The 13,513-nt window shown below is 45.6% G+C and overlaps 1 protein-coding gene across 2 annotated transcripts in view; it reads right to left on the reverse strand.

The window, feature by feature from the left end:
• PIK3AP1 (phosphoinositide-3-kinase adaptor protein 1) overlaps positions 1-13,513 on the reverse strand; it is a 48,366-nt gene that overhangs the window by 31,695 nt on the left and 3,158 nt on the right. For both annotated transcript variants that reach the window (XM_084526045.1, XM_084526044.1), the window contains exon 2: positions 10,648-11,064. In XM_084526045.1, the coding sequence (XP_084382171.1) occupies positions 10,648-11,064 (417 nt within the window). The remainder of the gene's footprint in view (positions 1-10,647; positions 11,065-13,513) is intronic.

Here is a 13,513-nt window from a genome sequence, read left to right on the forward strand (position 1 = left end):
TTCCACCCCCCCCCCACTCCCCAAGGAAACAAAACTTATTTTACTACGCCAAGATTTGCTTGAGCAACTGTGCATAGCCACACATGCCCATCTCTTAGGGAAGTTGGTTTCATACTACGAGCACGACCGGGTTTAGACCTGCTGACAGGACCGGTGCTTCAGCAAACTGAGAAGCCAGTAGGTAAAGTTGTATTTACCCCTGTAACCTCCTAAGACAACATACACCCTTAACACTTGAGAGCACACATTACTCCACAGCTCCTCTATGAATCGCATCTCATTCTAACTTCAAGGAACGCTTTTCCTTTATTGTATTTTAAAAGTAAAAACATGAAACTGAAAGAGCAAATCTCTTTGCAACAGAGTGCAAGAAGCTTTCATGACCTTCATTAATGTTTAACCCAAGTGAATTAATCTGTTCACTTTTCCTGTCTCAGTGTTACTGTGTACTGCTGCTCCCAGGTTATTTTTTAATATTTCTTCTTTGAAATGAGCAAGTATTTGGAGAAAGATGAGTCACCGAAAGAATGCCAAGGGCAATTCCATGTCCCTGCCGTAAATGCTGGAAGGTAGGGATGAGAAAGTGCCCAGTAAATGCCATACCAGGGTTGCATTGTTCTGACAACAGTAAGGTTAAGAATGGAAAGTCTGAAAAGCGGAAACAGAAAAGAGAGCAAGAGAAAAAATACCAGACTAGAAAAGAGTAATAAAATAAAACCTCAAGCACACTGAGAGTCAGCAGAGAACAGGAAGACAACGTATAGGATCAAAGGCACCTTCTGGGGATTATTCCAGTTTAGGGACAAATGTCAGCAGTAACTTCCAGTTGGCTGTTTGGACTAGGTTGAGCTTCTAATTAGTGTTGTATGTTGGTGAATAATTAAAAAATCGTGTGTTTACATGATGGTCCTGACTTTGATCCCATTGTACTGCAGACACAAAGCCCATTGCTTCTCCTTTCCAAACACCACAATCAAATCCCAAGTCCAGATGGACAAAGGCACGAGTATGTCAGACACTGCGAGTGACGAAGCACTGTCAGCAACAAAGCAACCGTGATCAGACACGTACATAACCACTGCACCTCACTTGGCATTCCCTGGCCTGCAGAAGCACAGACCAGAACCCCACATGGGAAGTCCTTCCTGCACTAGTGAAAGACGGAGGTGGGAGCCGTATTAACAAGCAGCTGGAATTCTTGTCATGGATCCAGTGTCTCAGAAGCAACAGCTGGAAAACTGCTTACCACACGGCATCTGCCCCAGCAATGCTCTTCAGGCTCCTCTGCTCGTTCTCTAGATGGACCTGAGATAGCAACGACTCCTACACTGCCACATTCAAGGCCTTAGGGAATGCAAGGGTCTCCCTCCAACCCCACTAACGGGAAAACACTGCCCCAGTATAGACCCCTCAAAATATTGTCTGGAGACAGCGTGCAAAATTCTGCTCTTAGAAACATCAGGTGACCTTTCAGAGTCATGGAGAGGAACTGTCATCTCCTATTGCCTAACAAAGCATGAGCAAAAAGACTGCTCCTGTAGCGCTGGTACTTGACCAGAAAAGATTGTTTTGGCTCAAATGTATACTTCACTTCAGAGAGTAATCACTAAACTTGGTTTAGAAAGTTTGCTGAACTGCAAAAACAAAGTGTGCACTTGTCTGGAGGACAGATGTTCACAACAAAAAAAGCTACAGCAGTTTAAAACACAATTGCACCCACCACGGCCCTCCTCCCCTCTCCTGCTTCCCCTTCTTGTCTTTACTTTCACCAGAGGCTGGGGCCCACGCAGCGGAGCCAGTGGAAAAGAACGTGTCTGGCTGCGTCACTGAAACGCAAGACCAGGATCTTTGCTTGAGCAGCTGACAACTGGGGGGTTAAGCCAAGTTGCCAGCCCCTGAACTTCAAGACGAGGAGGAATTTTCATACATTTCATTCATACCTCCTGCAAAGACAGTGACCTGCCAGCTCATGGTGAAATGCACAGTCCTTATTACAACACACAAGACATATCTGCTGTAGCTTATCTGACCTCGTCTGCCTTGAGCTCAAAGTGTGCCTGGCTATGACAGTTCAGAAATTGCAAGCATTGTAATTCTCTGAGCTTTTAGTTAGCTTGAGGGTCTCACAAGCCTAGTGTTCAATTTGTTACAGGATTAAGTACATAAACCTAAAGACTGAACTGGGGTGCAGGGGAACAGGACAGAGACATCTTCTGAGGAAGATGCAGAGCTCTGACCACCCAGACAACAGGCACTACGTACCTGACCGAAATCTCAAGAAAGAAGGGCTGGGATAGTGTGCTTCAAACTCCTGTGCCAGGAGGAGGCCAGATGTACTGAAGAAGTGTACGCATGGTGGAGGATTTTTGAGGACACTGAAATCACATTACATCAGTCACAGACTCAAGTCGGTGCTCCTGAGCTACCACATGTGAGAAACATGAAAATCCAACTTGCTGATTAATTATCCTTGCTTCAATTTAAGCACAATGTATAACACTCACACAACAGAAAAGATTGTCCACATAAAAGCCCAACGAGGTGACAGTCCACCTATGAGCTGCGTAGCTACTTTGGAAACATCCCACCAAGAGAACATCCTTGGCTGGGTTTAAATCTACCGAAGCCACTTGGAGAACCACTCCATCAGACTACTCCTGACAGAGCAGCCCTGCCCCTTCTCTCTTCTACATACGGTCTCTTGGAATACCACCACCCCTGCAGCCCACACCAAATTACCCGGCTAGTTAGCCAGAACAAAGGTGGGGATGGGGCAGACGGTGCGGAGGTCATCCTATGACACTGATGGACCCTGCCCATGAGAAACTCAAGACTCACCAGTATCCTCAAGTCAACTTTGAAAAATTTGTCCAAAGTTTTCTGTGGTAATGATGAACCCATCACAATCCTACCAAATGCAAACCTAGGAGCAAGACAAATGCTAAGTGCACAACAAAGGTCTCTGAAACAACCTGAAGTCTGCTCCACACATCTCTTCAGACCTGCTCTGTAAAGCAGGTTTGTTTTGACCACAAACTTCTGCAAAGATTTTGCAGAAATAACTTCAGCTGTTTCAAACTTGGAAGAAGCCATTAGCAATGGTCACCGGGCTTTTATTTTAAGCACATTTTAAAGCCTCACAGCTCAAGTTGGAGGATATTTAAAATTAGCCTTAGCTACCACCTTGAAGCAACCTGTGGGGAGATCATTACAAATACAGGCTACAGAGAAATAAGGTTTGGCACATTTGTGATGTGTATGAAGCTTATTACATCCTGATGCTTCCCAACCATGCTGATTTCTGTACTTGACAAGTTCTGGATTATCATTTCTTTGCTCCCATCTAGAAAGCCAGTACGCACCTACACTAGCACTGTTCGAATCCCATTCTGTCATGGAAGACAAGACGCGAGGTGTTGCTTTTAATGTGCATAAACCAAGAGTTTCTGAAGCACCTTGATGACAAACAACACAGCCATCCTGTAACTGGGAAGGCTCTTTCAACCGCCTGACCCTGTTTTCTACAGATGGATAAGAACATCTATGCATTTCTCTCAGCATCTCTTGGGGGCTTAGCCGAGGTTTCTGTTTGCTTTAAGCAGCTCTCTGATATATCTGTTTCCAGCACCAGTCATTTATAGCTACACTAGCATCTGCAAGGAAGGGCACGATAACAGTATGCTCTCTCAACCTTAACTCCTGTGCAAGTGTCACAGTTTCCCCTCCCTGACAGGCGCTGAGAACCAGCCAGGCTGCAGAGCTCCCATATAATGAAGCAGACTCTCATTATGCTCAGAGGGCTGACTAATACATCACCTGTTCCTCTTCAATGAGCAGGGTCAGAGAAGCGTGTCTTCTATTTCAACACAATATAGCAGAGAAAAATATGCTTTTAAGTATTCACTTAATTTTGCCCCTTCAAAGGGGAAAAAAGATTCAAGGGAGGGAGTGCGGGCCACAGTACAACAATCACATTACCTTCCATCTCCATGGCCATTCTCACAGGCTGGCAGAAATAAATTTTGGATGCAATCCTCTGTGTGAGGACTACTCAGAACATGTTCCTCCCCAGAGCACCTACAGCCAGAAATGAACAGCAAGTGGTGCCCAGCTTCACACCTCTGTCCCTTTAGGGTATGCACACTGACTGCTGGCCCTTCCTACCTCCAGCTGGTTTCCTTTAGAGCACTCCAGACATCCAAACAGCCTCCAAAGATGCAAGCAGAGATCACAAAATTGGCACAGGCATCCATGTCCAATCTGCAGTTGCTCGAACTTTCCAAGTGCCAAAATGGATCTTGCATAGAACAGCTACTGCATGCTTTGGACTGGAAACTCTGCAGGCACCTTGTGAGGATGTGGGAATCAGCTGCTGAGGACTATACAATGGGAGGATCTTGTACAGACAAGCAATGAGCCTCCACAGCAGAGTTTTAAAAGAACACTGCAGTTAAATCTGCAGAAACTGGGGTCTGCTCACAAATTGAACCATCAGAGATAGGGTATTAGATCAAGGGTGTCAAATTAACTCACATATCTCTTTTTGGCTGCTTTATACCTAGGATTTGTCCTTTAAGGGGGTCACAAAACTTCCTCATGAAGTACTTGACCTTACCATGCCTCCTCCTGCCAAGATTCCCCTCTGCAGTCAGTATTCCTAGGCACAAGGCTTTTAATGGCCATGCCTTATGAAACACATCAAGCAGCACAGGCAAGAGTTGCTAAAGCAAGCTGTATAAGCAGTAGAAATCACAGGACACAACTTCTTGTAGAAGCATGTTTCCATGCAATGGGAATGGACCTGTGAAGAGGGAGCGAGGCTGTATTTCCTCGTTTACAGCATCCCCTTGCCTGCTGCTTTACTTGCAAGTCTCAGCGTAAGGGTGACAGAGGGGTCCTGAGTGCAGCACTACTGGCCAGCAGCAGACACGGCACACCAGGTACAATAGCTGCTATGGTCAGGGAAATCATTTACCAGCTCCACTGCACAACGGAGACACCCAGAATTCAGCAAACTGTTGCAATAGGCACCTGAGAGAAGATCACCACTGCGCAATGCAGAAGTGTGCAGCTCTGGTACTGGCTAGTGCCAGTTGTGGTTTCTAGTGAAGAGTTGCCCTTAAAAGTATTCAATGTGAGGTAATATCTTGAAGGGATACACCTTATATAAAGGGGAGGGGGTGGGGAAAGAGTGTTCAAATTTATCCACAAAAGCCCCAAACTGTTCTTTTGGTTTACGGTATCTGCTTTGCCATTCCTCAGGACATCTGAAGTAAAGGGTAACGTATCAGCTAACACTGGCTGTCACTGTGCTTGCTGTGAAACAGATACAAGGCAAAGCAGGCCACAAGTGCATCCAGGCCTAACACGGAGCTTGTCAGAGCAATCAAAGGAACGAACCCTGACACGCTTCCACAGGGAGACTACTGGTCAACGAGCTACTCCAGGAAAAGCTGCCTTTGGACAGAAACCAAGACAGGTAACAAGTAGGAATATGTGTCACCACTCGACAGATCACCTGGCATGACCACCAGAAGTAGCGGGAAGGCAGAACAGTTCCTGCCAGACTTAAAAACTCATCATGAACATCAATGGTAGCAATGAGCAAAAGCTAACAACCCAGCAATCACAGAAGCGTCGGGCTGAAAGCAGTCCCCCCGTACAACCACTTCAACCCCATGGGTTGAAAAATATCTAATGCATCTGTCCAACCTGACCTCAAACCCTAAGTATCCTATTCCAAGGTTATTTTAGCTTTATAGCTTGAGTCTAGCACAGGACCACAAAGATGATTAGGGGACTGGAGCATCTTTCATACACAAAGGAGCCGTAAGAGCTGGGACTCCCCAGCCTAGAGATGAGGTTTGGAGGGATCTTATCAGGAGACAGACTCTGAGGGGCTAAACTGCATGAAACACTATCTGAACACAAGAAAACACTTTCCCCCCACACACACTGTAAAGGTGGTCAAACATCAGAATAGGTTGCCCAGAGAGATTGTAGTCTCCTTCTGCAGCAATATCCAAAAGCTGACTGACTGCACGTGGTCCTGGGCAACTGCTCTGACTACGCTTGAACATGGAGTTTGGACTAGAAGATCTCAAGAGGTCCCTTCCAACCTCAACAATTCTGCTATATGTTCTTAAGGTTCATTCATGGTTTTACCAATACAAGAGAAGAAAGCCAGGAAATTAATTCAGTTCCTTGTCATGTACAGGACCGAGAGTGATAACAGTTTGTGTGGTTTCTGTTATGCCATTTCCCTCCCAACAGATAAATGAGGCCATTTATAGCATCTCCTTCTCTTCCCTGCAATGCCAATGAGCCTCTTACTAGGTGGAGCAACATTCCAGCTCTTCTGGATCTCAGGGGCCTCAACAGAAGTTTTCACCTTCCTTCTAGCTGCCCACTGTCCTTCATATTCACCACACACTCCCTAACAGCCACTTCTGATCCTCCTGTTTTGTAAGAAGTTTGCTAGTACTGATCTCTCCTTCTCACTCGTCTCATTGCACCAGAATTCAGCTCTGCCAAGGCTGTACCTGTCCATCAACAGCATGGTTCACAACTGCTGTTAACATCCAGATATCGCTTTAATATTCTCAGCAGCTGTTAACTTCCCTAGGATTTTACCTGCAAGAGGTTTGCTTAGGCACTGAAAGTTCAAAGCCACTGATTAATTAGCAAACATTTTGGAAACGTAGGCTTAGAAAGCAGGACATTTCAAAAATTTTAAGACAAAAGTTGGGGCTGAAACAAACTAGATACATCTAAACGTGTGTAATAGAAAACAGATGTCAGTTGAGTTATGTGAACACACAGGAGGAAGAGAAAGACTCCAGCTACGAGGCACAGATTCCCAGCTGGTGCTCAATGCACGTGCATTGTACAGCATGGTGTCACCAGCCAGACAAAACGGTTTGAGTAGCAGGCTGGTCACTGCGCCCTGGCTGGTGATTACACCCTGCAAGAACGAAGCTGGCTTGTGCAGTGCCACCCTGAGCATTTTCACGTCCTTTGCGCAGTTAGTGTAGAGCACAGAGCTCTACACTAAAACTTCCCCACAACCAAGAGGGCTTGCAAACAGAAACCTTAGGGTCTCTGTAGTTTGCCACAACTGAGAAACTAAAGTAACAACTGCTCTGTCTACAAGGCAGCAAGAATCGGCATCAGCACACAGTTCGTTCTCAACAAGGCTAGATGAATGCTTCCTCATTTCTGACTTTGTACTGAACTAATAAAAATTAAAATAGCTTTCAGCGTGTGATGTCTGCGGGTGGCCTGTTCCCATGATGCACTAAATAAGCCACAGCCTAACAGCTGTGCTAGAGGCAACAGCACAGCCTGAACAGGGCCAACACACAGGCTATGGAGAAGTATTTGTCCCCGCTGTGTCCTGTGTCACACAGTCCACTTACTCAGGATTGAGCTATCAGGAAGCTGAACTGAGTCCTTTTTGCTTTAGTCTTGGTTTTCCACTGTGTGCTGACACTGCTGTTAGAAGTACTGGAGAATGCCTGTGGAAAGAATTGCTTTGAGAGGAAGACACAGAGACATGTTATTTCAAACATGGTCATAAACTTTCTTTGCTAAATGCTGTAGGAAGAGATGTCTTTCTTGGGAAAAGTTCAGTCTGCTGAAGAGAATGGACTTAACAGACCGCCTATGAAGCCTTCATCTAAAACCTTAACAGTGAAGAGCAGAGCACAGGCCGTGTTTCTTTATGGGAGAGGGCAGCCACCGCAAACACCCATACTTTATGTCTCCCATGCTGGAGTTGGCTACAGCCAAACTATAATGCAGATGCTAATTTTATAGTACCAGCCAAGAAGAAAGTTTTCACAGTTTCACCCAAAAAGGGATCTATGTACACCTGGGGTTGTCTTCTCTGCAGGGGAAGTGTCAGAGCATTTGCATATGAGGCCATTCACAAAACTTGGTCTGCAGGATCGCAGGAGGGGGGAGGTCACCCAGTTCCTCTTTCCCCACCATGGCAGAACTGCATAAATTCATCCAAATGCTTTTGCCATAAAACCAGCCTATCTTAAGTAGGTTTTCCCCTTACTAGAGTCAGTGACAGGGGACTGGTCGCCTTGGCAATTGCTCTGACGTGATGAAACTGCTTGACATTGCCCAACTCGTGTGCAGCTGACACCTCACACCAGGGAGGCCTTCTGTAACAGTAAGAAAAGTCCAGAAATTCTGACTCTGTGTATACATTTTCCAGATATACTAAAGCCAGTGTAAGATCTTTATATGTTCCTTCCTTTCTGCATATACAGAAGATAAGCTGAGTTACCTGTTACACAGAAACAACAACAAAAATCCAAAGCTCCCTTTAAAAACACTATTTACATGTAGCTAAAGCACTCCAAAGAAGCTGTATCACAGATGTATGGCAGCCAGACCCACCACACAGTCCTTCCCTGGCTGCTCAGACAGGGCAGTGCTGCCAGCAGGACCCACCTCCGCTCCCCTTCCAGGGCAGTCTCTCAAGTGCCAGGAGCACCAGCACCCAGATCCCTTGGGTGCAGCCCCCCCATGACAAGGGGCAGGCAGCTGTACAGGGAAAGAGCTAGCTTACCTGTAGAGAGCCACGTGTTAAAGTGCAGGACAGCAGGTCAGCTTAATGCAACTCATTGAGTGCATCAGACATCAAAAAGAGTGGAGGCTGCTGTCCAGTTGACAAGGCTCTGCGTGCAGCGTACCACCATGGGCAGATAGACTTTCAGGGCACAGAAGTCAGATCATGCACGCTTCCCTTTGACAAACACAGCTTCTCCGTACAGAGCGGTTGCTGATCCAGAGCAGTTTCTAGATGATCTATTCCATGCCTGTCCCCTCCCCTCCACCTCAAGTTCTCTTTGAATTTTAATGCGTCCCGAACAAGCAAGAAGGGTGAGAACCTCTCACTAACAGGGATCCAGCTGGCTATGCGAGATCTCCCACTCCAGCCACTCCATCTAACGAAGGACACAGACACTCGTGCTTCCCACTCCACTTGCAGCCGTGGAAGCAGGAGGCTGCCTTCAGCCCCATGCTGTGCTTTGTGCACTCAGAACCCCATAACCTAGAGAGGAAGGGGCTGGCGAGAGCTGGCTCTGGGAACAGATTTCAGGATCAACATCCCTTTGTGCTCACACATCCTTCAGCTATTAGAATTTACTCTTGCTCTGACCATACTGTTAATAGTTAGTCCCTAGTAATTACGAGTGATTAACACTCAGTCTAGGGAGATGCTATTTAAAACTCCCTAACTCTGAGAGGTGCATATATATATATATATAAACAAAAAAAAAAAAAGAAAGAAACAAATAAAATGCTCACATTGTGTTCTAGGCCAAAGTTTGGAGGAAAACAGCAGAAAACTTTGGCTTTTGCCAGAAAGTGTCAAAAAAGTTATTTTAATCTCTGGTCAGCTTTACTTGTTTATAAAGCACAAATCTTCAGGCACTATTTTCTGTCTTCTTTCAGTCCGAAAGGAAGGGAGATAGGCTGCTTGAGGCCTAGGTTATCCATCAGGAAACAAAGGCAGTTTAGGGTTATTGGAAAAGGGGATGCAGGCTTTAGTTTATGCAGGTGGTTAAATGGTACTAGGAAACATCTGTTGTGACCCGGTCACCTTATAATATCATCTCCAGCACAAACCCTAAGTTGTGTTTTTTCAGGGGGACTGTTTTGGCCAAGATCATGACTTTCAAAATTTATTTTTACTGTGTGAATTTTGTCATCACAATCATTCCTCCCATTATCCCAGTATAAAGCCCCTTTGTATGCACAACACCAGCTGTACCAAAAGACTGCACTATTTCATTTATGCCACTAACTGCAGATAAATCCTAATCCAAGATGCAGTCACAGGACTTCAGTCTTGCTAAGACTAACAAAGAACACTGTAACCCTAAATATGGCAGTATCAGAAAAACATCTTAACCAGCATTAGACTCCCTGGAGCTCTCTGCCTTCATCTCTACACAAGATATGAGAAAGGAGCACCACACATCCCTCTGGAGTTCAGACTCGATTAAAATTCAGTGCATTGGCATCTCTAGTCTCCAGCTGTTAATATTTCTGTGCTAGTAACTCCTCCGTGCATATTATGAGGTGATCAGTTTCAGACTGGTTGGGTTATTTTTAAAGCCATCAGTGCAATGCTTCAACTTCTCTCTGGCATTTCATCATAGGTAACAAACTCAGCTTTTGCCAGAATGGCACTGTCTCTGACTTCAAACTGAGTGCTAGAGAATACTTGTTGGATAACCTTATTTTGGTACTGGTATGACATTTAAGTTTGAAGGAAAAGCTAGTTTTCCCTTGATTGGAGTCAATAAACTCCAGGGCACAATATCTACAGGCAGAATTTCACGACGCTCAGCTTTAAATTTTCCTTTTACATTTAAAACCAAACAGTTATGATACACAAATTCAGAGGTTCTCTAAGAGTCACTGGTGATCTCTCCTGAATTAGGGACCAACTGGCCACATACACAACAGATTGAAGAACATTCTAGTTTACACTGGCTGTGCAATTTAGTTTTCTATTTCAGAAAAATACATTGCCAGATTTAAAATAAGGATGAACAGTATCGTATGTATCCCTCCTCCAATCCCTGATCACAAAGCCCAGCTCCCCATGTGCTACCTTACCTTCTGAAATAGCCTTCTTGACAGCTTCTAGGTAAGCATCGGGCTCATCGTCATATGTGAGTTCTTGCCACTGATACCAGTCCTCGAAAAAGGTCAAATAGTCATCACAGTCCGTAACACCGCAGTACAGCTTGACTACTTTGTGCGGGGGCCATAAAGCTTCCTGAAGGCTTTGCAGGACAGGAGGATAATAAAAACTCTGCACCAGCTCCACAGATAGCAAGACGATGATGCTCCGACTTTTGGCGAACAGGTCCAGCTCCTGCTGGGAGATGGCAGAGTCGCTGTCCAGCTGGTAGCTCAGAATCCGATGCTTTCGGATGTGCCGAGTAGAGAGGAAGAGGTCCCGAAGGTACTGACACCATTCGGTGGCGTCACTCGCATACACAATCAGCACATCATATCCTCCATGGGTTCCTGTACAGGTGCAGACCATCATGGAGAAGAGGATTAAACACAAAGCACAAACTGACCCTCAGTTTTACAGCAAAAAGTCTGCAGTACTACCTCTGTAATTCGCGTAAGAAGCTCCAGAACACTTTTAGAGCACAGTAGATGCATCTAAAGCGAGCAGGTGTTCACAGCCACAGAGCAACTCGAAGGGTGTCTCAACTCCTACTCACACTTAGCCCACTAAATCTGAAGTGGTTTTTTCATTCTCAAAAACCTTTTGTGAAGAAGGGGATTTCCTGTGTAGTTTCAAGCGAAACAAACCACACGTGGAAATTTTCAAATGTAAAGTGTATCAATAGGGAAAAGAATGAAGAGGAAAAAAATCAGCATGAAAAGGAGAGTTCATCTTTGGGTGAGAAGTGGAATCGTTTAGGCAACCTCAGATGCTCTGCAACACAACTGTAGCCCATCACACGCTCCAGTGGAGAACGCACTAAACGCGGTGCACCTAAAATAAGAGAGGCCTTCATTTAAGTGAGGTCTCAGTGCTCACAGGAAGTCACGATGGCTTCCATGGTGTTAGACATTTTGCTCTCATTGCAGCAGAAAGCAAACTCTCTGCAAGGTAGATGTGCAGCTGAAGGATATGCCAGCTCCAGTGCTTGTAGCACAACAATCCCATTGTTCAGGCTTCAAACACTTTGCAAGCTTGAGTTGAAACTCCAGAACTGCCAAACAAAAGTTTCCTGACCTGTCTGGAATGACAACCCCTCTCCTTGGAGGGAAATAATACAATAGCAGCAGTTATAACAGCCTGACATACACTCAGAGTTGACTTATTCAATGCCTCTCTAGAGGTATCTGCTAACTACACCCTCCTGCATTTCTGTGCTCTGGATTAAAGGCCCTTTAAAAACTTCTTCCCGTTTGCTGCAAAAATCACATGCGGATTGAACCAATACGACACGATGCAGTGCCATCCCCATAAATCCCAAGAAAGTTCTGAAGTTTAAGTTTAATTTCTCCCTTCACCTGTGAAGAAGTTTACTCAGATTTGAGGATTATGGCTCTGGTCCCGTGGCAAATTTCAATGCTGAGCATTTCAAATGTCATTAGCGAACTGCCTTCTAATTCCAGTTGGACTGGAGGTGCCAACGTTTCCAGCCCATCTCCATCCAGAAGCAAGCAAACAAAGACAGATTTTGCTAATTAAAGTAGAAGGCAATGCCTAAAATTTGGCATGCCAAGAAGAGCATCTGCAAAGAGTGAATTTACCAAAATTGAAGATTACATTTTTGCAGTCACCTTATTAAAATTCAATCAAAATTGAACAGCCTCCAAAGACTCCCTTCTGCACCTTCCCCAGAACCCTCAGTACAGTTGTAAGAAAGACTGCAATGACATCTCGACTGTTGCACCACAGCTCCAAACCATACAGATACGAACTTAAAACTGTGGTTGAGCAGAAGTGATGCAGTTGAAAAGTACAGCACAGAGATGGGATCTGTGCTTGGAAGGCTGATGGCTTAGCTATTGAGAGTATAGGCACTGCAGTTCAGCAGTATTCGGTGGGATTGCTGCATGTTTCAGAATGAATACAGCTCTCAAACCCCAGATGGAATCTTGTAGGAGAAAGCATCCTCGGTGAAGTGGATCCAGTAAACTCATAAAACAGACAAACAGGACCCAAAGCCTGGGAACCTTTAGGTTAAAAGAATAGAACCACTGGAAAAAAAAAATGGCTTTCATGCCAGCAAGAACACCGCTATCATCAAAATACTGCTTTTGGCTAAACACCGCCTCACAAGGACAACAGAAACAGCAAAACAAAATAGAATTCAGAGATCGATTGTTTTATTCTACAAAAGGGAGAACCACCAGAGACTTCTGCTTCTACAGCCCTATGCTGAGGTACCTGCAGTAGTCGGATGGAGAGACCTGCTCTGCTCTTGGGAGCAGGGAGGGGGGGAAGTAAGATCCTGAGGCATGGGGTGGGGGAACATTGAACACCCCCCAGCACCACAGTTTTGGGAGATGCACAGCTGCCCTCTCAGGTGTGCCCAGGGCTCCTGAAGTCCTGCCCTCAAGCTCTCTGGAAGGCACCTACCCCCAGGCTCCAGGCAGCAGCCTCCAGGGCATTTTAACAGTGTGCAAAATAGAGCACCTAATCCTATCCTGCGTGTTTAAAAAGAGCACAGGATTGGCAATTACACTTGTTAGCAAATAGCCCCCTCAGCAGTCTTTCAACAAAAGGAAGCAGCCATGCTGAGGGTGGGTGCCTGACTGCGCTGCCAGGTGCTGCAGGAAGCCTCCCTTCTCCAGCAGGTATGCAGACAACGTGAACTTGACAGGCTCTCTGCAAGCTCCCTGCCAGCATTTACACCCCAAGATAACATCACCCAGCGCGTGCAGCCTGCACACCCAGGAGGAACAAACTTCACCCAGTGTGTAGGAAAAGTAGCCATCTAGAGCG

The sequence above is a fragment of the Aythya ferina genome (genome assembly GCF_964211825.1).
Source record: "Aythya ferina genome assembly, chromosome: 7".
Lineage (NCBI taxonomy): Eukaryota > Metazoa > Chordata > Aves > Anseriformes > Anatidae > Aythya > Aythya ferina.